This window comes from Spermophilus citellus (assembly GCF_964194105.1).
Source record: "Spermophilus citellus genome assembly, chromosome: 11".
Lineage (NCBI taxonomy): Eukaryota > Metazoa > Chordata > Mammalia > Rodentia > Sciuridae > Spermophilus > Spermophilus citellus.
Genome location: NC_138192.1, coordinates 43,332,657 through 43,360,112, shown reverse-complemented (window position 1 = coordinate 43,360,112; position 27,456 = coordinate 43,332,657). Strand labels below are relative to the sequence as shown.

Genomic DNA, 27,456 nt, shown 5'->3' with positions numbered 1-27,456 from the left:
GTGGCATCAACTACATAGGCAGAGGATATAGACAGAGGATTCCTTTAGGCAGAGGAATGACTACTCTTGAATATTTAAGAATGTCTCTCTCTCACTGTATGAGTGTATGTGTATTTTTGTATAAGTTCTGTTAGCTTTTTATGTCAATATTGTCTCATTCTCATTGGCCTAAAACCACTGAGTCCTTTCAATTCATCACTATACTTTGCTCTGAATATAAGATAGCTATTAAGTATTGCTGTTGTTTTTTTTTCTTAAAATGCGTTTTTTTAAAACAAAAATTAGTTGTAGATGGTCATAACACATTTATTTATTTACTTACTTACTTACTTACTTATTTACTTACTGTGGTGGTGAGGATTGAACCCAGTACCTCACACATGCTAGGCAAGCTCTCTACCACTGAACCAAACCCCAGCCCATTAAAATGCCTTTTATGTGTATTCTTTCTAATCCTTTCAAAATATTACTATTCCAGCACAGGTTTCTAAAAGCCTTCTTGCCATAATTACAAAGCCTCATGAACCCCAACCTTCCTATTTTCAGCTTCTATGATTTATATCCTATTAAGAAGCAGATCACCTCTTGTACTTATTGAGATTAATTGACTGTAATAGGTTTTCAATTCTTGTTCCCCATATAACCTGGATTAAGAGTGTTATTTTATTTAATTTTTTTGTATCTGTTAATCTTTCATAATATGGTTGGCCTAAAAATATACTGTTTAATAACTTCTGCTTCTGTTTGGATTCACAGTAGCAGTAGAGCTATTTGAGGCTCTTGTGTTAGTTTTTATAATCCCTAGTGTAACTGTGGGCCCCACATTCTCTTGCTGCTACCCAGAAGGAGGATTGGTGTTTCTGTTCTGTTTAGAGATGCAAATTTAAAAAATGCACTCATTTTACCTCCTCCTAATACAATCTTGAGATGGTATGTAGGTTAAACAAAAATGAACACCTTGACCTTGAGGGAAGCCAGGGGATATGCATCTATTTGAAGAGAGAGAATTTCAGTCCTGGACAAGAGACAAGTAATCCTATTACATTTACACAGTTTGCAGTAGACTTTGAAATTCATACTAGCATTCCTGAAGGGAAGATAGTCCTGAGACCCATATGGCTAAAAGAGAAATTTCTTGATCAGAGTTTTACATTCTTCTGTTGAACAATCTTTACTTGTCACCCACCCATCTTCATCCCCAACATCCATTCCATGAGGGAAATAGAGATGAGAATTGGCTAAAGGAGGGAAGAAGGCAACTCTGTACTTTGCATCATAGCTTATTATGCTAGAAATTGAGAGGTTGATGTAATACATTTCTGAATCTGCAGTTAGCACCATTTTGTGACTAAAGAATTCTGCTTTTTTAAAATATTGTTTTAGTTGTAGATGGACTCAATATCTTTTTATTTTATCTGATTTTATGCAGTGCTGAGGATCGAACCCAGTACCTCACACATGTGAGGCAAGTGCTCTACCACTGAGTCACAACCCCAGCCCTAAAGCATTCTGTTTTTGATTGCCCATTTTCTAAAATATTTATTTGAAATTTATCACCAGTTTTTTAAATGTGCATATTTTACCTGCAGCAACCGTGAAAGCCATAAAGATAATCCTACCTGGAAATATGTAAAGGAAATGAAAAATTATTCACTTACATTAAAATGCAATCTCTACTCTGAATCCAACACTTGACTCTCAAAACCCAGTGCCTAGGGTATTATAAAACCCATCCTTTTGTTACACTCTGAGGATATTTTAATTTTGAGAGTTGGCATATGCTGTCGATTTAATTTCTATATTCTAACCTGACCTTCCTTATTTTTACATTTTTAGCAACTATATTTTGGAGAGATCTCATGAAAGTTCCTTAAAATATTTATAATCCATCTTTTGGTATCTGAAGCTTATTGATAAATAACATTATGCCTTCTAATAGTGTATTCTGTTCTGGATGTCAGACTAGAAGTTAGAAGCCTCCCCAAGAGGATTCTTTAATGCAAAGAATATTGGGGTCTGATCACTTTTTCCTATGAGATTATCACATTTATTAAAGGTGATCTCACAATAAAAATGGGGCATGGCAGAACAGATCTAGGCAGGAGCTCTTGACCTCTCCATGACCCAGTGAAGAAGTAGTAAAGAACAGTTGATCAGAGAGGTGGGTGACAGAATTCTCTAAAATTCAACATTGGACAGCTTGAGACTTGGAGAAACTTGGAGTTTGGTTGCCAGAGTAGAAAATAAGGACAGAATTCCTTGATCTTAAACCCCTATGGGGGTGGAATTTAAGGGAGGGGTAGGAGGAGAGAAAGAGGGAGAGAAAAGCCTATTGAGTACTTCCTTAACAATGGCTGGAAAGAAAAGCAGATCAAGTTAAACAGAATAGGAGCAGCCTGACAGTAAAGGATATCATATAGCTTAGCCATAATTCTGAACTGAAAGCTATGCTGGGCAGGGCAGTCTTTGTGTAGAGACCACAGCTGGACAGCCTCCCTAGAAGGAATTAAATCATTTCTCCTGTCCTTAAGATAGTAACCAATACAACCAGAGGGAATACCTCTGAAGTGGGTTATCCCAGCAATTCACCTAGAAAGAACTTTAAGAGGGATTGTTGCTGGCTGAGAATTGTGAAGTCCCCTCCCTATCACCAGGGACAAGGGAAGTGGGGTAGAACTGATCTGAGAACTACTCCCAGGGAGTGCTAACCGGCACCCATCAAAGCACCCAGCTCAGCAGGAGCTCAAGCAAAGAAGGGCCAACTGACATTCTACCAGCAACCTGGTGCTAGGCAAAACTATGTTGAGCTGCACCAGTGACAGCAGAGGCTTCTGTGCCACAGATGGCCACAAAGAGCCTGCATCTGCAGGCCCCACAATTGGAGACAGTCATGGAGCACTTACATAGCACCAGTCTATAGAAGTCCCAGCAGAGGGGAGTAAGCACCCAACAATTTACAACCACCTACTAACAGTAGTTCAAATGCAGGACAACTGATACTCTACCACAGACACAGGGATGGTACCCCAGTGATCTACATCAGCCAACACGGAGGCTTCTGTGTCAGAGACCACCAACAAAAAGCCTACAGTCAAACATCTCACACATTTGACAGCTACCAAGCTCTATATCACTTTAAAGAAGGTTACATGAAGGGAGCAGGCATATAGCATCCTACAGCAGTCATCAACAGCTCTGCGCCCTATGTCTGATGCCACCACAACCAACAGAAAGAGTCAGGTGAAGCATCTCAGCACCCTCCAAGCATGCAGGCTTGAAACCTTGGGCTGTCTTAACAAGAACCACTTGGCAAGAAAATCATAGCAACCAGGGAAGTAGCTCCTGTACCCCAGCATCTCTAGGAGGAGCCATAGCTGTGAATCCCAGAGTTGCCACTCAATTCAGTTCTCATTCATGAACCCATTGATTTAGTCAGCATTTTCACCACTGTGACTAAAGGAACCAAGCAAAACAATTGTAATGGAGGAAAAGTTTATTTGGAGGCTCACAGTTTCCGAGGTCTCAGTCCATAGACAACTGGCTCCATTCCTCAGGGCTCAAAGTGAGGCAGAACATCATGGTGGAAGAATGTGGAGGAGAGAAGCAGTTCACATGATGCTCAGAAAGTGGAGCGAGAGAGAGATCTCCACTTGCCAGAAACAAATACATATCCCAAAGCCATACCCCTAATGCCCCACTTCCTCCAGCCACACCCTACCTGCCTTCAGTTACCATCCAGCTAATCCCAATAGGGATCAATTCACTGATTATGTTAACATTTTCAAAATCCCAATCACTTCTCCTCTGACCCTTCTTGCATTGTCTCACACATGAGCTTTTGGGGGACACCTCACATCCAAACCATAACACCCATAGAAGGCAATTCCTGAGGATAATCCCAAGCATCCATATTGAACCTTACACATACATGATGGCAGTATAGCCCACAGCAGGGCTTACAGAGGAGCATCTCACAGACACTAGTCACTGCCCAGTGTGTCCAGATACAAACCCACAGACTTGTGACCAGTGCATTCCAGAGAAGGCAGGAGCCCGACTGCCTCTCCATGGTTTACCCAGTGAAACAGCAAAAAAGTGCAATACATCTACCTTACATTCCACACTCTACACACTCCAAAATATACATAGAGCAGCCCACACTGGATTTGACAGCACTAGATACATGGGGCTTTTCTTCAGGAGGGTACACAAGATTGCACCTCCTAACAGAAAATAATTGGGCTGCTAAGTCACAGACAATTAGGAACTGTCTTTTCTTCTTACCCAACAGAAAGTTAGTAGGTACTTAGATATATCAAAGATACATAGTAATATATAAATTCAGACAGAATTTACAAACTTTACAATTAAATTCTTCAATGAGTTAAAAGAAGTTATAATGAAGGAACTTAAAAGGAAGTGAAAGATCTTTCTAATAAAGAGCTAGAAATTTTGAAAAAGAAACAAACAGAAATCCTGCAAATTAAAGACCCAATGCATCAAATTAAAAATTCAGTTGAAAGCATCACTGATAAGTTGAACCACATAGAAGACAGATTATCAGGTCTTAAAGACAAAGTATATAATCTTGAAAATAAAGTCAAGAATAAGGAAAATATTTTTAAAGACCATGACCAGAATCTGATTCATGAAATTTGAGATAACATTAAGAGACCAAATATAGGAATCTTTGTTGCAGATGAAGGCACTGAAATACAAAGGAAAGAAATGTTCAACCATTCCAATAAAATATTATCATAGAAAACTTGAAACTTATGAATTAGACAAAAACTCAAACACAAGAATAATTTTTAAACCCAAATAGTCAAGATCAAAAAAGTTTCTAAGACCTGGTATAATTAAAATGCTTAATATACATAAGGAGGATAGAATTTTAAAAGCTGCCAAAGAAAAATGGAAGGTCATTTTTAGAGGTAAGCCAACTAGAATTTCAATGAATTTGTCAGACTGGAATTTTAAAGCAGAAAGGCTTGGAATAATATATACCAAGCCGTGAAAGAAAACAGGTGGCAATCAAGATTACTATGTCTAGCAAAATTATCCTTTGGAATGGAAGATGAAAAAAAAAAACTTCCATGATAAATAAAAAGTAAAAGAACTAATAGCCACTAACCTGCACTACAAAACATACTCAATGAAATACTGCATGCAGAAGAAAAGAAAAATAAATATCTGAGTCAGCATATGAACAAATATCACTCATTCATTGTTGGTGGGACTGCAAGTTATAACCACTTTGGAAAGCATATGGAGATTCCCAAAGACTAGAAAGGGAACTACCATATGACTCTGTGACTTACTTTTTGGTATATTTCTTAAAAAATCTAAAATTAGCATCCTATAGTGAGTGATAGAGGTACAGCAGTGCAATTCTCAATAGCTAAGGTATGGAATGAAATTAGGTGCCCTATCAACCATATGAGTATTCCACAGTAAGTTTCACCATTGTGTATATCTATAAAGCCAACTAAAAAACAGACTATAACACAACTGTAATCCCAGTAGCTCAGGAGGATCTTGAGTTCAAAGCCAGCCTCAGCAATGGCAAAGCACTAAGCAACTCAGTGAGCCTCTGTCTCTGAATAAAATACAAAACAGGGCTGTGGATGTGGCTCAGGGGTTGAGTGCCCGAGTTCACTCCCCAGTACCACTGCCTCACTAAAAAACCCCACACTATAAGAAAATAGAAGAAAGATTAGAAGAGTAGATGAAGGGAAACAGGGGAAGGGAGGAGGAGGAGGAGGGGAACAGGAAGTGCTGGGAATTAAACTGTGGAGCATGAAAACATTGAAAACTGCCTCACAAAAGGTACTGATAACAATATATTTGGATAATTATTTGCTTGTCATCTAAATCAGAAATTTCAGTATGTTGATCTGGGAAGTGGATACAAGTTCTCCTTTCATTAAATACACAGGAAAGATATTGCCAGATGTCTTTGCTCTTTGAAGAAAGTGACATTGGAAGAAGGGTTTATGGGGTAGATTGCAGTTGGTTCCCAATCCCTACTGGAAATTCCCATATCTCACAGCTAATGTAGGTCATTTCTATTATTAGTAATAGTATTAGGCAATGCTGGGGATAGAACCCAGGCTTTCTGCATGCTAAGCAATAATTCTACCACTGAGCTACATCCCCAGTCCTAATGGAGGTCATTTCTGTCCAAGTTCTGAAGAAAATAGATGAAATGACTCCACTTTCCTTCCAAGGAGAAATTTTCCTCTCCTCTCCCATACAAAAAAAAACAATGTTTCATTTTCAAATAAAAATGGTTATGACCATCTCTCTCTCTCTGTTATTACTCAGTCACAACAAAAACTGGTATGTGTTTCCCTTTCTGAATCTACTGAAATGCCTTTTTGTTTGTGATTTATATAAATGAACATAACAGAACAAACTTGTGTAATTACAAGTTTTTATTCTACATTTGGAGAATAAATGTCCAATAATTTAAAAGTATCTTCTTTCTCTCCTAAAAGGTACTCCTGGTATCAGATAGGAAAACATGACTAGCTGATTGCCATAGTTTGGGTCTGGAATATTGTCCAGAGGCCCATTCCCCAGCATGTGTGTGGCACCATGGGAAGTGGTGGTACCTTCAGGATGTGGGGCCTAGGGAAAGCAAGTTAGGTTATTAGAGATGTACCTTTGAAGGGCACTCTGGCCCCTTCATGTCTCTTATTTTTTTTGCTTTCTGGCTACTTTATGAGTGAGCAGCCTCTTCTGCCATGTGTTCCTACTATGAAGATATGCCTCACCAGAGGCCCAGAAGTAATGGGACAATTGTGGAGTGAAACCTTTAAGACTGTGAGCCAAAATAGATCTTTCCTTCCTTAAGTTGATTATCTCAGGTATTTTATCATAATTGGTAGAAAACTAGCACATTGAGGGTTTGGACATTTTACTGACAGGTTGTGATGATACATGGGCTTTTCAAAGTGTGAGCTTTTTGGTATATTTCTTTGTTTTTTAGATAGATTTGGTTAGTAAACTTTAATTCTCTCTTTCTGTAAAGACAACACCACTTAAAAATGATTTTCAGACAGAAAATACAGTACTGAGACATATAGTATGAATTGTTTCCTTTGAGTTTTGTTCATGTAATGCATTTACTTCTGTTTTTCAAGAATATTCAGTTACATTAAAACCTTAAACATTACATTCTGAAAAAGCATGAAATAAAAATGCCTTGCTAAAATTGGAGACATAAACATATATATATTTCAAATGTATTTACATTTTTCGACACAAAGTATAAATTGCTATACTATTTAGACTTTAGATTATCCTGTTTTTTAACCTCTTCCTATATATTACTTTACCCTATTCAAAAGCAAAGGCATCTGAGAACTTATTTTGATATAGAACTATTTTGCTCATTTTTAAAAAAATAAAAGATACTTTTTTTAAGGAATAGGATTTATTCAAGTGTGAAATTCTCACAGGGGCAAGAGGGGACCCTGAGAGCAGGTTGCCTCTTTGGTGTGCTAGTCTAGGGGTTTCTTTCTTTTTTTACTTGTTCCAATTAGTTATACATGACAGTAGAATGCACTTATATACTTTGATGTTCCATACATAGATGGGATATAATTTCTACAATATGTATAATTTCTGAGTATACATATTGTAGAATCACATTGGTCATACGGTCACATAAATACATACAGAAATAATGTCTGTTTCATTCTACTATTTTTCTTATCCCCACATCCTCTGACTTCCCCTCCTTTCACTTCCCTCTACCTAACTTTTTTTTGCACTACAATTCTTAATACACGTGAATACCACATTTTTTGTATTTCTGTTTGTATATAAAATATGTTGACATCCAATTCAAGTCTTCATACATGTACTTTGTATAATGATAACTATCACATTCGACCATCCTTGTTACTCCCCTTCCGTCTCCCTTTCCCTCCCACCCCTCTTCCCTATCATGAATTCATGTATTCCTCCCATGCTCTTCCTCCTAATCCCACTTTGAGTCAACCTCCCTATACCAGAGAAAACATTCAATATTTGTTTTTTGGGGATTGGCTGACTTCACTTAGCATTATCTTCTCCAATGCCATCCATTTACCTGCAAATGTCATGGTTTTGTTCTGGAAAATACTTTTATTTAAAAGATATTATTTGAATGTGAAGAAAACACACAGATTCCATCAAAATGTTTATGTAAGAAGACTAAGTTTCTCACTGTCACAAAAACTAATTATGGAAGAACAAAAGATTTGACAGTGATTAGAGATCTACCTCCTTTGGTCCACATAACATTATTCAATGAAAGTGACCCGAAAAGAATGCAGAAAATCCAGGCTATTTCAGACAAGACACCTTTAATCTCTAGCACCTACTGTGTCTCCATTCCAGTGCCACATGTTGAGTCTTTATGCTGATAGAGGATGCTCACAGCTGACAAATGAGATGAAAGTACTCAGAAATCTTATTAAACCAGTTTTAAAGCAGTGACTTTGGATAATTAAAAAAGAATTCATCTACAGATTAATTCACACTTCTAGGAATGCCAGCACCTTCATTTTTTCCTTCTTGTTTTAGTACCAAAATTTGACCCTTGTAAGAGCAATTTCTTTTAACTATCAGAATATGTATGTTTCTTTTTATACTTTCCTTTTCCATAAAGCTGAACAACCAGTATTTCTTTATTCAGATTAAAAACAAGAAACTGGGCAGAAGGCATGCCTGGTTCTCCATGAAGGATGGGACAACACAACTCAAGATGCCCATCTCCTTGGAGATGACAGAGACTTTTAGCCATGGCTGTAATTCCACATGTTCTTCTGATTTCTTTATTTTCTTCTTCTTCTTCTTTTTTTTTTTTAACTAGAAGAGTAATTACACAAATGGATTCCTAACTATGCACCAATTTTAAAAGTTAGCCACATAAACAATCCTTACAAATGAAAAAGATAAACATTGAATAAAATACACATCTTCTAAATTTATTGCTAGGTTTGTTGGAAAGAAAATAATCAATGAAGCCCCAAACAAAATGAAAGGATGAGACCCTGCAAGGTAAGCAAGAAAGACAACTTTTCTTGTGAAGGTTTCTATTAAACCTCATAGATTGGACTAAAAAGCCCCACACTAGAAATAGAGATCACAAGGTTAGTCTTCAGAGTTTAAGGGGAAACTAAATAAAAATAAACTTGCCTATCAAAAGGTCCCCGTAAGTCCATTTGCAATTCTAAAACTTTGCATTGGATGACAAAAGGAAAGAATGTCTCTTGAGAATTTACAACCTTAAACTGATTTTCTTAAGACTACCTGGTCTGAGTTTATGCTCTTCTACAATGGGTCCTCAAAGAGAAAATTAATTTTTAGATTTTTTTCCCAGATAGATATGGACTCCATGTGAGTGTACAGAAGAAACACAGACAAACCCTTTCTAGGAGAGCTCAATAATAATACAAACCACAAGAAATTCCCATCGATGAGATTCCTCATAGTGATAGAATAAGAACCTCAGAGTCAAGTTAACAACAACAACAACAATAACACTGCATTAGTTTCCTATGACAGCCATGAGAACGACCACATATTGGTAGCTGAAGACAAGAATATATTCTCTATCACATTCTGGAGACCAAGTGTCCAAAATCAAGGTACCAACAGGACTACACAACCTCCAAAGTCTACATGGGAGAATCCATTCTTGATCTTTCCAGTTTTTGGTGGAACCAGATGGTCCTTGGCTTCTGGCTACATCATTCCAATATCCCTTGTCTTCTGTGTCTCACAGAGACACTTGTCATTGGACTTAAAGCGCAGGATAATCTTACCATAAGATTCTTACTTTTTATTATAATAGCACATCATAATTATACAAAATAATGTGTTTCACTATGGCATTTTCAGAGATGCATATATCACTCTTTGATAGTTTTAACCCTGCCTATTTTTAATTAAGGTTTTTTTTTTTTTTTTTTTTTTTTCGAAGTAAAGCCACATGCAAAGGGTATAGGGGGTGATATATGGATATATATTTTTGGGATCCACAATTCAACCAACAAATAAGCATACAAAAAGTAGACCTTATCTGTAAGAACAGCAAGAAATGAACACAGTGGAAAGCTTGCCTCATTCCTCCTACAGCATAATATTTTTTTCCTGGAGTTAGATTTTCCATCTTTTGTAATGTGTTCACTTACATAACTATTTAGTACATTAAATAAATCACCACTTAAAGTATATTTTTGTCTAAGTAATACATATACACAGCTTTCAAATTTGCATAATGGTGAAAAATAATTACCCAAGTCCCTATCATGAGTCAATTATTTTAGACCCTTTTACAGTTTCCTTTGATGTATACTTCCTATTTATGCAAATATGCATATGTTTCCACCTATTAATTCTCCATTGTTAGACATTTTCTATTGATGCCTTCTTAGAGCTCTTCCCAAGCCTTTCCACCAAAGTGTCAATATTGTTAAAACACAATTTTTGCTAGAATACATACTTGGGTGTTTTTCCTTAACAACACCATTGGCAGGGGAGCTGAAGACATGTCTTACCTCCACCTACAACTTTTTGTATTTCCTGGAGTTCTTTCACATTTTATTTGCACACCTTCTCTGAGTCTGGGTGTTTCTGCACTTGCAAAATGTTTCTCATGCAATTTTTCAGGTTAAACATGACAAATGATCTATTCTGTTCATTTATTGAAGATTTCCATTTTGAGACTGTGTAGGTCTTTTATTCCTACCAACATTAGCTGCTCTCTAGGTGTGAGACCACTTTGGTCCCAGGACTTCCTTTCCCTTTCTGCCCTTGAATGTGAATGGACTCTCTTCCAGGTAGCAGACCAAATTTTCCTGTTTTGCTCACCTTAGTGAAGCACATCTTCTAGTTGCCCTCTGAAAACAAAATACACTGAGGGTAAACTTTTGGAGATTTTGCTTTCTGCAAATATTTTCACATTTCCCTCATACTTGAATGATAATCTGAGATAGACTTACTCATTTTAAGAGTAACACGATTTTAATAACATATAAAGAGAAAACTATTTTAAACCACATATAAATAGAAAATCTCCCTACCTCTTGTTTGTAACCCCTTTCCGCAGGCTTCGCTGGTGCCCATTATTCCCTGTCTGACAGACTCAGGCACTAGGATACAAGGACTCCATTTCTGTGGATTCCACCTGTGATTATAAAGAAAAAGCAAACTAGAAATTCTATAATTTTCACTGTGACAAACATGCAACAGAAATACTTGAAACAAATGGATCTGAAATCCAAAATCTGAAAGATTATAATTCAATAAAAATGGACTTGAAACCAATGTCATAAAACCAAACCCCGGGGAGCACTAGGGATGACAAATAGTCTCCTATTAATCATGATCCAAATTCATGATTAATGTAATAATTAATATTTTTTTGGTTTTGAATGTTTTGCACAAAAACTCATACAGAAACAAACAACTATATCTCATATAGAAAAGTGTTAACAAAAAGCCCTAGAAGCATAGGTCAAATGGGTGCCTTATGAACTTGAGATTGTGTACCAAAGAGAGAAATGGGGTTGGGGGAAAGACCCTGTGTCCTACTGGAGCATTAATTAGAGAACCTCAATTTGAACCTCTGAAACCCTGGGGGAAAAAACCCTTCAATATTCAGCCTTCTGCTTCACAATTTTTTATGTGATCCTTCCTAGGACTCAGAAGTAACTCAAACATCTCAACAAGTTATAGAATAAAAGGTAAAGAGGAGCCCTGGGGAGCGTCTTAACTGATAGTTCATCAGAGGAAAGAGGAGGAAAGGCACCTTTGTTGAAATGTCAAGATTTCTTTCCCTATGAGGAAATAGTTTTTAAGACAGTCATCTGGCTTTCCACTTTTTCCCCACTTTCTCAGGCTAATAAAACTCCTACTTTTATGACTCAGGGGGCAGACTATAACTTGGCTAATTTAATCCTTAAACCTGTTACTGTACAGTGTTTCAGAAAAGCCAAGCCCTAAATCTAATCATGGATTCTATTATTTAGTGTATCTCATTTTTCAATAAAAGAAACTTTTGTTAAGAGAGCTACTTAAAAAAAAAGAAATACGAACTAAAAATATCATTGACCTTATTCAAATGGCCACCATAAAGGGAATAACTGAGGAGTTATGAGAAAAATCAGGAAACAACTAAACAAAAATATACCCTGCTTCAAGAAGTCACCTTTTAATCTTAGTCACACATTTACTTTGGACCTGGACAGATTTATTCAGCAGAATTCGAAAACATAGACACTACAATGATAAAGGGTTTTAGTTCAGCTTTTCTACCAAGATGTGTAGTTTATTCAGGTTCTCTGAGTTTCCATAGGCTTCTTAGACGAATGAAAGACCAGACATTTAATCTAGTTAAATAGTTTGCTGTACAGACTGAAAGGGAAAGAAGAAATTTTCAGAACTCCCATGTGAAACTTTCAGGTTTAGGATGATAAACCTGAAGTCAGAGAGGTTAAGTGATAATTTGAGACTGCCTAAGTCAGCACGGGCCAGTTTTCAGTCCTCAGTCTCTGGATACTCAGCTATAGACCCTTGGTTGCAGCCCACTGCCAAGTCTATCTAGGAATAAAGGTTCTCATGCTCGTTCCCCTTTTCTTACTAATTTAATGAGTTGAGATATGCTCTAATTCAGAGAACAAATAATTAGGCACTTCTGTTTTGATTTGGTAAACATATAGATATGATACATTAATAAAGTTAAACAGAAAGATGAAGATAATGATAAACACCTACCTTAACTTGCATCTTAAGATAATGTCTCTACCTTAACTTGCAACCTAAGATAATACCAATAAGGGGGAAAGTAAAATCTAAAGTGGAACAACCATATTGCTCAAAACTAAAGAATGGTTTTCTAAGGAGAAGAAATTTATGTTAACTTGGATACAGTTTGAACTACACATCAGGAGATATGATACAATCTTCCAGTCCATACACAGTGGAACTGATTTCTGGGGGAAATGGCAGGAGGTCAATAACAAAAACTAGTTCAAACATAAGTGGTTAAATTGAAGTGCAACCAGATAGTAAAGAGAGTGGACAATAGAATAGCCTGCTAATAGTTTCTATAATTACATCTGATTATAATAGCCCTGGGTTCATACTGATGTCTAATAATTTTGATTTGGCTAATTTTTCACTTGGCTACCTTCCTTGAGAGCTCTTTTGCAGGCCTCAGAAGTTTCAATATTTAGACATGGCAGTAAAGGATGGATATTGACAGTGTTTCCTGTGGTTACTGAAGAAAAAATTGGTACTCTAGGCCTAATTCCAATGTTTTTTGTTTTGTTTTGTTTTGTTTCTTGTTTTTTGTTTTAACATCCTCCCCAAATTGGGCACCAGACAAAAAGCCCAGAAGTAAAGCACGATGAAATCGATAGGTATTTGGACTCCTTCAATGACCCTCTTGAACTTTATTTAAAGTGAGGACTTTATACGAAAAGAACTTGGATTTTCCTGAACAAATTAGCCCTTGAATTTCACAGCTTTAAGATATAGTTTCTCAAATAATCAGGAAAACTCTGAACATCTTTGCTAACAGTATTTTTAAGGGTGCTGATAAAACCATATGATTGTTAAGACCGTGAGCTGTTTATAAAATCCAACAGTGATTGAATTTAATTCAAAATTACTTTAAAGCAATGATGCTGATTTAAAACATGTAAGTGTTAAAAAGAGTAGGAGGTTATGACACAACACAGAAACCTGAAACATTGTTTTAGTGAATAAAAATTAGCAATTTTCCAAGAAAGAAGACAGAGTGAATATAATAGAGTTTAAAAATATATTAATTTTCTCCCCTTTAAAAAAATGTTTTCTCCATAGGTTAAACATTTAACTGGTTGTTTCTGTAATTGTGATAAAAATTGACAACCTATTTTTATTAAAATAATTATTAAATGACTACATTTTTTTTCTAATTCTTTATTTTTTTATTTTATTTTATTGTTGGTTGTTCAAAACATTACATAGTTCTTAATATACCATATTTCACAGATTGATTCAAGTGGGTAATGAACTCCCATTTTTACCCGGTATACAGATTGCTGTGTCACATCAGTTACATTACCATTGATTTACAAATTGCCTTTCTAGTGACTGATGTATTCTGCTGTCTATCCCATTCTCCACTATCCCCCCTCCCCTCCCCTCCCCTCCCCTCCCCTTCTCTCTCTCCACCCCCTCTACTATAAATCGTTTCTTCCACTTATATAATTTTTCTCCTACCCCTCCTTTCCTCTTATATGTAATTGTGTATAACCCTGAGGCTCACCTTCCAATTCCATGCAATTTCCCTTCTCTCTCCCTTTCCCTCCCGCCTATCATCCCTGTTTAATGTTAATCTTCTTCTCAAGCTCTTCTCTCTACCCTGTCCTTGGTTACTCCCCTTATATCAAAGGAGACATTTGGCATTTGTTTTTTAAGGATTGGTTAGCTTCGCTTAGCATGATCTGCTCTAATGCCACCCATTTCCCTCCAAATTCTATGATTTTGTCATTTCTTATTGCAGAGTAATACTCCATTGTGTATAAATGCCACATTTTTTAAATCCATTCATCTATTGAAGGGCTTCTAGGTTGGTTCCACAATCTTGCTATCGTGAATTGTGCTGCTATGAACATCGATGTAGCAGTGTCCCTGTAGCATGCTCTTGTTAGGTCTTTAGGGAATAGACCGAGAAGGGGAATAGCTGGGTCAAATGGTGGTTCCATTCCCAGCTTTCCAAGAAATCTCCATACTGCTTTCCAAATTGGCTGCACCATTTTGCAGTCCCACCAACAATGAACAAGTGTACCCATTTCCCCGCATCCTCGCCAGCACTTGTTGTCGTTTGACAATCTTACTGGAGTGAGATGGTATCTTAGGGTGGTTTTGATTTGCATTTCTCTGACTGCTAGCGATGTTGATCATTTTTTCATGTACTTGTTAATTGATTGTATGTCCTCCTCTGAGAAGTGTCTGTTCAGGTCCTTGGCCCATTTGTTGATTGGGTTATTTGTTATCTTATTATCTAATTTTTTGAGTTCTTTGTATACTCTGGATATTAGGGCTCTATCTGAAGTGTGTGGAGTAAAGATTTGTTCCCAGGATGTAGGCTCCCTGTTTATCTCTCTTATTGTTTCTTTTGTTGAGAGAAAACTTTTTAGTTTGAGTAAGTCCCATTTGTTGATTCTAGTTGTTAAATCTTGCGCTATGGGTGTCCTATTGAGGAATTTGGAGCCCGACCCCACAGTATGTAGATCATAGCCGACTTTTTCCCAATCAAAATCCCAACAGCATTTCTTGTAGAAATAGATAAAACAATCAGGAAATTCATATGGAATAATAAAAGACCCAGAATAGCAAAAACAATGCTAAGCAGGAAGTGTGAATCAGGCGGTATAGCGATACCAGACTTCAAACTATACTACAGAGCAATAGTAACAAAAACAGCATGGTACTGGTACCAAAATAGGTGAGTGGACCAATGGTACAGAAGAGAAGACACAGTAACCAATCCACAAAACTACAACTATCTTATATTTGATAAAGGGGCTAAAAGCATGCAATGGAGGAAGGATAGCATCTTCAACAAATGGTGCTGGGAAAACTGGAAATCCATTTGCATCAAAATGAAACTGAATCCCTTTCTCTCGCCATGCACAAAAGTTAACTCAAAATGGATCAAGGAGCTCGATATTAAATCAGAGACACGGCGTCTGATAGAAGAAAAAGTCGGCTATTTCTAATTCTTTATTAAAGATTTTAAGACGGAAACAATAAAGATGTTACCCTTCTCTGTTTGTGTGTGGTGTGTGGTTGGTTTGTGTGTGGGTGGGGGATGATGTGTTTCCCTCTAGTTTAATACCTTCCATCGTGAGTCTATTTGGATCATGAGCCTGACTGCAGAAGTGACAGCAATCTAGTAGCTCACTTGGAGTCGAACATGTTTTGATTTTTGCATTTCAATTAGATGTTAACATCCTTTAGTCCTTTCAAATATATTTCCGGGGGAAAAAACACTGAAGCATTTGAAAAATACATTACCTCGTCTTATTTTTCACTAAGCAACTATATATTAAATGCAACAAAACAGTAGGATTTATACTTAGATCTAATGATAATTTGAAAAGGTAACTAATTACCGATATGTGGGGCACAAGGAGACATCTTCACACTCTCTCTCTTCATATAAGGTATCTGGGCATTCCTGGCCTCCATTGGCTGCTTCTTGGATGATAATTCTGTATCGAGACTGTTTTATTGTGGTATTTCCTGAAGTAAAGGAGAAATAAAATTATAGTGCCCTTGTATATTGATGCAGACCAAAATCCAGGTAGCAATTAGAGGGGAGAGAATAAAAGACACAAAGGTAGAGAGACAGAATTGAAGTAAGCATATGTGGAAAGACAGCCAAGGAATAAGAATTAGCAAATACTAGGAGTTAATGCCCAAGTTTGCTTCTGTGACACAGACACATTATTAGCAACTGTAATTTTAAATATATGTTATTCTAATATGTAAATATACCTTCCTACTCTTTTAATGTATTTTCAATTAATTAAAATCTACATTTCAAATGACATAAGATATACAGGGCATGATCTGAGGGGTCTCAGAAACCCTCCTGAATCTCAAACAACAGCTGACTACTCTGTAGTTTTCTTATTATTTTATTCCATCTAATGAGGTGTTTTCCTCTTTAGACTACTTTATATAATAGAAATTCACCTAACAAATTAATAGTTAGTAGCCTATGGTTTATATTACATATTAGTTTATTAGATTTCTTATTGCTCATAACTTTATAACCAATATATAATATATATATATGCATGTATATAGAATTGGAATTTAGGGAAGAAGTGTTGTTTACTTCAAGGTATTTCTGAGAAGTAGAACTCTTAATAAGCACCTTAAAAAGAAAACTGATTGGGCTGGGGATGTGGCTCAAGTGGAAAGGTGTTCGCCTGGCATGCGGGGGCACTGGGTTCAATCCTCAGCACCACATAAAATAAAGATGTTGTGTCCACCAAAAACTAAAAAATAAATAAATATTTAAAAAATTCTGTCTCTCTCTCTCAAAAAAAATAAGAAAAAAGAAAACTGATCAATTTAATGTGTTGCTTCATCACTTCACAATCTTTAGATGTTTTCGGAATCAACAACAAAAGTCAATTATCTTTATAGTGTTTAGCAATTACTTCAATTACTAAATGCAAGATAAGTGACATGTACTAGATATGCAGATGCAAATCTCTGACCCACAGAAGAAAGAGGGCAAATGTACACATAACTAGTTATAAGACTCTGCAGAATATGGGGTTTGGTAAGCAGTTAGATGATGTTATGTGGGTACAGAAGATAGAATGATCCTTTATGACTCTGGAAATCAGAAACAGTTCATTGAGGAGTTAGATTTTATCCTGATTCTTTAAAACTGAATAGGAAAAGAAAAAAAAATATATGTATATATAACTGGACATGGAACCAGTTTGAGAAGAGGCACCAAGACACAGAAGTACAAGAAATTTACAGAGAAAGACACATAAGTACATTCAGAGAAAAGGTTTCTGTGGATTTCTTGCCTGCATGCCAATGAAGGGCTGAGGGAGGGAAAACTCATAGTGAGTGTTATAAAGAATAAGAAAGGGGGAAGTGAAGGAGAACATGGAGTTAATTGGTAGGTTTGGGACAGGCAATGGACCTAACCATGTTCAGACACTAATTTCTAAAAAGAAGGTAAACTAAAAATGAGCATTTATTGAAGTTATATATATACATAAGTTTTTTAGAAAATGATTAAAACAAGACTCCACAATGAAAAACAACTGACCCACAATCCAAACTCCCTTACTTGGTCTTCCTCCTCAGAGGGAACACTTTTAACTCTTGGTTTCTATATTTAGCTCTGTGGTTATCTCCAAATTTATACCTAATATACCTATGCCATTATTTCTTAATTTATGAACTTTAGAGATTATCTATTGACTTTCTGCTACAATTGAAGAGAATTTACTTTGTACCTCCTGTCAATTTTTTTATAACTGCATACCTATTTTTAATGCTTCTCCTGGTTATTTAAAGACTTTAACCCATATAGTTTTCAGCCTACTCCTTGCTCCTGTCTTCCATCAGGCTGGCCACCATGAGTTTGTGGAGTCCTCCTGAGTGTACAGGCTTTCTCCTCCACTGCCGTCACCTTCCTGCTAGGTTAGGTCATGGTTCCAGCTGCCATGTTATCCGTTTCTCTATTCCTCAGTCTTGATCTATCAATGTCTGTCTTCCTCAGGTGAGTTTACATCTCCCATCCAGTGATGGTCCTTTCCTTTTTCTTTAAAAAGGAATTAAGGCTTTAAAATTTCTCTCTTAATAAATAATTTTTAACAAGATTTTCGGAAGAACAGGAGAATGACACATGTAGGCACACTTTATGACCTTGAGGTACAAGTAGAGGTGAACAGGATCTCCACATCCCCTCTGTGTCCATCTTTAACCTGCTCTATATCTAGGAAGCTAACCACAGAAGGACTGTGTTGGTGACCACTTGCCTAATGGCTCCTGTTGAGTGTGTCCAATGCGAGGATGGAACACACAATAGAAGGAAAAAAGAGAAAAAGAGGAGAGAGAGGTCAGAATGTTTATTCCACTAGATTTACCACCTCTATATCAAAAGCTGTAGTTTCTATGGATTGGCACTTGACTCTAGTTACTTTCTTTTGATGCCACTAATTGTACTTTTCTCTATTGACTTCCAGGATCCCATCTGTCACTAGCCCAGGTACAAGATCATCACCTGCTGTTAACTTATACTGATAATCCCCATTCCAGTGTAAATCATCTCTTCATTAAATTTTCCTTAATTGCCCAATTTGAGGGATATCCTGCCAGGATATCCCAATATAGACAAAGGAGAGATGCTGCTATAAAAAGTGTGAGTGCTATAATTAGCCCTTTTTAAGATGCAATGAAGTCCCTGTGAGGAGTATAGAAACGGAAGTATAAAAAAAGTAAGTGAAACAATTCTGCATAATAACATAAAAAGCTATCTTCATTTGGGTAGGGAGATCTTTATAAATAATTATGCCTCTAGGAATAAGTCTCTTCTGCTTTCCCAATTAATTCAAATTACATTGTACTTACTCTGCAAATTAACTTAGAATGTATACATGACTGTGGGCTTGTGTGTGTGTGTGTGTGTGTTTTTTTTTTGTCTAAATATTATTTTAGGAGACTATAAGCAAAGATTGAAGATAGTAGAAAGAATGAAAGGGTTGCCTTCACCTCATATTGGGATAGAAATCCTAAAGGGGACTAGCTGTACAGCATGGATCAATGCTTCTCCCTTTCATATGCACACCGGCACATGCCGCACACTCAATACAGGTCAAATAACAAAAGTTTGCGTAAGAGAGTTACATTGATTTTCATGCCCTACAGTTGTTCAGGTCAAGGTTGAGAAAGATGGATTCCATGGTGAAACAAATACTGACACAGAGGTAGGATTCTTCAGAGGGGAAAATGACTCACTGTAGAGAAATGAAGAAATCATTGTACATGCCTTTGGATCTCCAGACAGGGAAACACCAAGATGTGTGAGATACCTATTAAGCTATGTTTTTGTGTATTCCTTTTCCCTTGAACTTTGGAATGTTCATATTCAGAATTCAGTTTTGAAGAATTTTCCCTCTCCACATTGTTACAGATGCTGTAGCAATTGCAAGAGCAAGCAATGTGCACACTGGGAATGGGGCATTGGAGGTCTCTCCAGTATACTTCTACTTTGAAGCCACTGTGAGAGTGGCACTTTTGTCAAGGAAGAAGAACAAAGTCCTGGAAATCCAGGAGGTAACAATGAACAAAAGAAGCAGATGCCTGAGGCAGCCCTCAATAACATGGTTTGAAGACAGGCAAGAGAGAATGAGCAAATATCGAAGATACTCTCCCAAAGTGATCTTAAACAAAGCCTCACTATTCTACTGATCACATTAGAAAAGTGATTTCTAGGATATAGGCACAGAGAGGTGATAGTGGCTTTTTAAATATAAGAAATTGATGTTATGTTTATGTGAAAAGTCACATAATCAAAAGCTGCCTTGTTTTATTATAACATCTTATGAGATAGCTATTGTTGTTGTTATTCCCATTTCACAGATACAAATATGGACAGAGGAAAGAGGTCAATAATTATCCAAAGTCACATTACTAGAATTAAACTGCACTAGGCAGGCATCAAGGCCCATGATCTTTCCACTAAAAAGAGACTTTATAGTCAGAGAAAAAAGAAAGGAGTGAGGATGTGGGGGAAAAGATATACTCATACACTGCTGGTGGGACTGAAAATTGGTACAACCACTATGGAAAGTAGTATGGAGATTCCTCAGAAACTTGGAATGGAACCACCAAGTGATCCAACTATTCCACTCCTCAATCTATACCCAAAGGGCTTAAAATCAGCATAGTATTCTAACGCAGCCAAATCAATGTTCACAGCATCTCAATTCACAATAGCTAAACTGTGGAAGCAACCTTGATGCCCTTCAATAGAGGAATGGATAAATAAACTGTGGTATACATATACAATAGAATATTACTCAGCATTAAAAGAGAATAAAATCATGGCATTTGCAGGTAAATGGATGGAGCTGGAGAATATCATGCTAAGTGAAGTAAGCCAATCCCCCAAAACCAAAGGCTGAATGTTCTCTCTAATAAGTGGATGCTAATCCAAAATGGAGAGGGGGGAGGCATGGGAAAAATGGTCAAAGGGGAGTTAGTGTGGGGAGGGTGCAGTGGGGCAGGAAAGACAGTGAAATGAGATGAACATCATTACTCTGGGTATATATAAAACTGCAAATAGGGTGTGGTGCTACATCATGTACAGAGAAATGAAAAGTTGTGCTGCAATTATGTACAATGAATCAAAATGGATTTTGCTGTCATATATACCTAATTAAAATAAATTTTTAAAAAAGAAAGGGGCATGTTAGGGGGAAGGGTTCACATCAAAACTCCTCTGTTATTCCAAAGAGATACTGCTTCTTTTCTAAGAAATTCTTTAATAACACCCTGTTTGCAGAAAGCTTACATGTCAATAAAAACAGAGTATCTGTATGTTTTTGTGAATGTTGCTTCCCACCTCATTATGCTTATAAAAAAACAACAATAAATTAAAGTGATTGGTTGCAAACTAAACAACTGCACAAGAATGATTGTGACTAATAAATAATTCACTTAAATTCAGTTTTGATTTATGCATATTCGATTGTCACTAAGTCATTAGCTATAATGAAACTTAAGTTATTAAATACAGTCCAAAAGAAGTAACACTGAGAAAAGATTACAATTTAAAGATCAAGAACCATATTTAACATAGAAAATATGAGTGGAGACACAAACATTATAGGATAGCTACAGATACTTTGTGAAAGTCTATGCCAGTCTTTTCTAGAAAGACAGTGGCAAAAGTGGAAGAAATAAGTATATGAAGAGTCCCTTTGGGTGATTTGCAATGAACACACCACAGTGAATTAAAGCCAGTGTTATTTAATCAATGTTTTGGAGAATTAATCAGTGTTTTAGAGACTTGGCTGTAAGTGTCCAACTGACTGAATAAGTGAGCATAGGAAAAATGCTACTACTTGGTAGAGCATCAGTGAACTAGGCACTGGCTGATAAGAGAGGCAGTGTAGGAGATGAACACAAGGCAGGAGGCTCTCAGAGGCAAGCAAAGTAGATGGAGGATGCAGATGGCTATGTATCAGCAATGCATAGCAGTTATTGTCCATCTGCAGAATAATGATCTGTAAATACCTGAGTTATAACTCTAGGGCTTTTCCTTGTTTCTCAAATATCCCCATCACTAAAAGACCTCAGGGATCCCTTATGCTTCATGACACTGATATTCCTCCAGGCTTATTGTCATTCTAGGTTCACGGTCTGGCTCTCTTCTTTCCTCTTCTGTTCTACATCCAGTTCATCATTCAAATACACATTTGCACATGCACAAAAAATTTGTTGATAATTCCCCTCTAAGATATTTTATTAAAAAGGTGGCACTAATGATATGCTATGATTTACATTGCATAAATGGTCATGAGTTAAACACCTCTCAGTGTGAAGTTACAGCACTACCTGTTGGATTCAGGCAATTCCTTTAACATTGCTAAGTCTCAGCTTCCCTGGCTCTAAAAGAATTTCTGCGTCGCTGTGACCAAAATACCTGACAAGAACAACATAGAGGAGGAAAAGTTTATTGGGAGCTCAGAGTTTCAGGGGTGTCAGTTCACAGATGGCCAACTCCATTGTTCTGGGCTAGAGGTGAGGTAGCATGTCATGGGTAGAAGTATGTGCAGAAGTAAAGCAGGATGGGCCATGCAAACAGAAAGCAAAGAGAGACCTCTGCTCACCAGGGACAAAATATATACCCCCAAAGTGCATCCACAGTGACCTAACTCCTCCAGCCACACACTACCTGCCTACAGTTACTGCCCAGTTAATCCCCATCAGGGGATTAATGCACTAAATAGGTTAAAGCTCTCAAAACCCAATCACTTCATCTCTAAACTCCTTGCATGGTATCACAGTGTAACTTTTGGAACACCACTTATCAAAACTTAGGCCCACAAAAAGTTTGTAGTTCTTATGATTATTGTAAGGATTTCATGAGATACTGAATGAAAAGCATATATACATTGATTGATTTAGGAAATTTTCTTTAGTGTAATTTGAATTTCTGAATGAAGGGAAGAAAAAAGGCAAAAAAAGTAGAAAAAACATTTCAGTAAATGAGTTAGTTACCAGTGACTTAAAAAGAAAAAAAAATTAAAATAGCCTTCTATTCGCAGCAGGGTCTCACCAATGTTCTACACATCTCTGTGCATCTAGGAGATCATGAGAGACTAGAATTTTTTCCATATTCCTGTAAATTAAACTGCTTTTGCAAGGCCATTAGTACCTACAGCTACCCTCTCATCTAATGGACAGGAATACATAGGGTGATCAAACCCCTGTTTGCTCAGGACAGTCCTAATTAATGCCTATTATCCCACCTTAAATATTAATAATAGCTCTTCCATTCACTCTTAGAGATGTCTCTGTATGAAAAATCACATGACCACCCTAACAAAAATAATCATGACTCCCATCTCCATGTGAATGTAAGTAAATAGCACGTCTGTTTCTCCTTGAAATGCATAGCATTGCATTTTAAGTGTGGAAAAGGCAGACTGCACTGCTATTTTTAAAATTATTCAATCTGCCCACTGGGTCTTCAGATGGCTCACCAAGGAACTCTGTTTGAGATAGCAAGTCCTGCATTTGGAGATGACTTTGGTAACCCAAAGTAACTCTTGCTCATGAATCATAAAATTAAAATGTAAAGGGAAAGAAACGTATAGAGCTTATCATAATATAATTGACTATAGTGACTTATATATGTGATGGTGATAGAAACATCACAACTAGAAAGAACTGGAATTTTGTCAAAGAAGAGCATTAATATGAAGGGAGAATAACAACTTGAACTTGGCTTGTTAAGCAGTCTATTTCTGAGTCAATGCTACAGAGAGACAAAGACTGCTACTTGCTGTTAGGCACTCGAAGTTTCTTTAACATTGAATACTCCAGAAAATGCATTCTCTCTACTAATTATGTGCAAGAAAACAATCCTTTTTAAATTTCTTCACAACCACTATTGACAGTCACACCAAGTTGAGTTCCTTTTTTACAAAACCAAGGATTTACCATCATTCCCACTTAAATCTGGAGAAACAAATACTGTGACTGAATTCTCAGAGGGAAGTGTTTACCGAATACTGTGCTGTCATCATGGATAAATATTTATCAGCTGTCTGCTATATGTAGGAGATTCACCTAGGTGCTGAGTATTAGACTGAAATGTACATACATGCATTATTAAATCTCTGCAGTGCAGCAGAAGTGAAGCCTCATGGATGGATAATAATGCCAAACTTCTCAGTAGTCTTATAAGGATTCAGAAATGATATTAAAAACTTTGTATTAATTATCCAAAAGCCATCACCCCAGCATTTTCTTTCTTTGATCAAGGTCAAATGAAAGCTTAGTGGCTAAAAAATGCAATGCCCTAGAATAACTATAGGCAGGAAGTTTTTATGTCCTTCTTATGCATCATGGTATTCCATATAAAGAGCAGATACATCGATAGCAGCCTTTTCCCACCACTAAATTCCCTCCCAGCCTAAACCTTGCAGTACTTCAGAATGAACACTGAACTAAAGACCCTGTCTACATATGGATGAAATTAAACACAAATTGCAATGCTTTGTTACTAAACTTTCCAGGAATGTTGAAAATAGGCTCCAGGATATCCACACACTTCTTTCATTTTGAAGTGGTGCCTGAAAAAATGTATTCTATATGCTTAAATTTTCATAATCATCATTCATTTTGCAACAGAAGCCAAATTCAATGGAATTGGCAACAGACAGGACCTCCAGGGCTCGGATTTCTAATCCCAGCTCATTACCCAATTGCTATATGACCTTGGGCAATGCACTTAACCTTTCAGAGCTTCAATTTTCTTACTTGTCCTATGTGGGTAATATTGCCTAGCCAATTCACAGGACAGCTGTTAGGAATGCCTAATTAAATGGGATTTAAAGCATCTTGTAAAAAAAAAAAAGAACCCAAAATTCCTTATATGCAAGCCCTTTAAATAGGCTCTATGCTACAAACATAACATGTTTATATCTACATAAATATCCAGGATAAGAATCACAAACATTTCCTCTCCATGGTAGATATTGTATGGCTTACAAAAATCTCCACAACAGTTCTAAATTTCCAGGGTTTCTCTCCAATTCTCTCGAATTCCTACCCTCAACCTCTGCTGCCCTCAAACATCCCTGATTTAGAGAATTAATCTTATCCAGTGGTGGATAAGATCTTTGAATCTGGGCCCTCCTCTCACTCTCTACACATCACCAGGGAAATCACCCACACCTGATCTGTCTCCTCAATCCATGTGGTTCTCAATCCTGGCAGTGTATCAGAATGGCAAGGAACACTTTTGTAAACTCCTAATGTCCCCTAACACAAACCAATTTATTCAGAATTTCTTATGGATAAGGCCCAAATACTAGTATGTTTTTTAAAATCCTCAGGGCAAGAGATCCACTGATATAGCATAATTAAAGCAGAGCCTCTTTTTCACCCAATACGTAAAATAGGAAAAAGACCATGCAGTATGCTTAACCAAGCCACAGAAAACAAATGAGTACTAGCTGAATTATTACCACTCTCAACACATTTAAATAATGCCACATGCCCTCTAGCTAAGTACATCATAATGGGCATAATTGGAAATGTGTACTATATAGAAGGAGGGTCAACACTGCAATTTAGAATGATGAGTTGCTCTTGCATTCTCTTCTTGCCAACATGTGCTAATATGACAGGAATGTATTTTGTTCCCTATCCTGACCCCCTTTCATTTCAGCAGATGCTGTGTGTCCTGACTGCCTGTTATAAGGCTTGCTAACGTGTTGTGTTCAATTAGCATTAAGATTGAAACCCCATGTTAGTCCATTTACAGACATGTTTGGGGTGAACAAATGTCAAGATGCAGTCATCATTACTGGCATGAGAACTAACAATATATTCATTCTCTCCCTCCCTCCCTCCCTCTCTCTCTCTCTCTCTCTCACACACACACACACACACACACACACACACACACACCAAAAAAAAAAAACCTCTTCAAAATAATCCATGTTGCCCTACTCCATTAGTACTATAAAGTCCTTGCGGGCATTAAATAATGCTCCTCAAACCTAGTATCCTGCAGATAGCTGGAGGACATAGGGCTTCACCTTCCATGTCGTAGCAAAATGAAGACACACTTAAACACAGCTAGCAGCCTTGGGTCATCAGACCCTGTGTTCTCATAGAAGAGTGACATGTATCACTTGGCAGTCGGCTGTGTCACTTAGAGTCTTCTGTGTTCTATATCTACCAGTAGTCACTGTAGCTTAACGACATGAATCCTTGTTTGTAAAAATTCCTTTTAGATGCCCCTTCAAAGATGTGTATACATATAAATGCTGGTTTACCCTAATGTAAGGTATAAGAAATCACACAGAGAATAGACATTAGTTGTGATATTGAGGTTTTTGTTCTGGGGATAATAATTGGACAGGTTAGGGACAATAAGTCTGAGAAAGAAAACCAAATAAAACTAAGTTTTTCATTTTTAACCATAAATTTTAGCACAAGGCAGACAAAGACTTACTGATCGTGTTTATGCAAAAAGTACATGTTATTTCCTGTCTTTCTGCATTCTCTGTGTGTGCAGCCTCAATATAAAGCCAGTAGATTTTGAAATTCCTTGTCAGGCTCAGAGTTGATGTAATAATATGACTTTTTAGAGTCAGTGAATACAGAATCGTGGATCTGCAAAATTGTGAAAATTAGTTATCTTCTGGTACCTCAAAGGGAAATAATAAGAATACCTCATTCTGAGGTTTTGAAGAATAATAATCAGGTACAAGCTAAGCAATTCTAATATAAAAATCTGCAATCTGAATTGTTCTAAAATCCAAGATATTTTTGAGGGCTGACATTCCATGGAAATTTTGTGCCATGAATCTTTGTTTCATGTAGAAAATCATTAAAAAGTTCATATAAAATTACCTTCAGACCATGTGTATATAAGACATATGTAAGTTACAAATGAATTTCATGGTTAGATTTTTGTTCCTAGCTCCAAGATATATCATTATGTATATATGTAAATACTCCAAAAAAATCACAAATCTGAAGCACTTCTGCTCTTAAGCATTTCAGATACAGCACACTCAGCCTATAAGAAGTGTGAAGAGGTGAGTACAGGGTCTGCCATCAAGAGAGTATGCAACAATGTTAGTTGGGGGACAGATTTCTGGGGGGGAGTTGCATTAAGCATATTTCCTCTATCTGTGTCTGAAAAATCCCTAAGTTCTCCTAGAGACTAAGAAGAGGGTAACCTTCTTCAGTAAGTCCTTCCCAGCCCACCTCAGAGGCAGTCTCTTGCCCTGATCCCACGCCTCCACCAAGCACCACTGGCATTCTCTGCCTCACTGAGCCTCTCCAGGTCTTACTGTAATTCCGCCTACTAGGCACATCAAAGATAATTGGGGAAGAATCGTTGAAAATCATGATTGAAGGAACATGGAGCCATCTACAACATATTTTTTTTTCTTGAGTGGGGAGTGAAGACATTATTTTCTTATAACATAGTAGACATGTCTCTGACACAGGACAACTAGAATGCTGAAATTTATGTGGAATACAATTTAAAATTCATATCACTTTTATTTTGGAAATTTTATAGCTTATCAAATGAACCTGCATCCATGTCCCCCAGATTTAATAATCATTAATACATGGCCATACTTATTTCATCAACAACCCTAT

The 27,456-nt window shown here is 36.9% G+C and overlaps 1 protein-coding gene across 1 annotated transcript in view; it reads right to left on the bottom strand.

The window, feature by feature from the left end:
• Positions 1-27,456, bottom strand: part of THSD7B (thrombospondin type 1 domain containing 7B) — a gene marked incomplete at its 3' end in the record, with an annotated part of 851,308 nt that overhangs the window by 342,749 nt on the left and 481,103 nt on the right. The window contains exons 11-12 of the mRNA XM_081262010.1: positions 16,167-16,296; positions 11,082-11,185 (exon numbers count right to left, since the gene is read on the bottom strand). Of these exons, the coding sequence (XP_081118136.1) occupies positions 11,082-11,185; positions 16,167-16,296 (234 nt within the window). The remainder of the gene's footprint in view (positions 1-11,081; positions 11,186-16,166; positions 16,297-27,456) is intronic.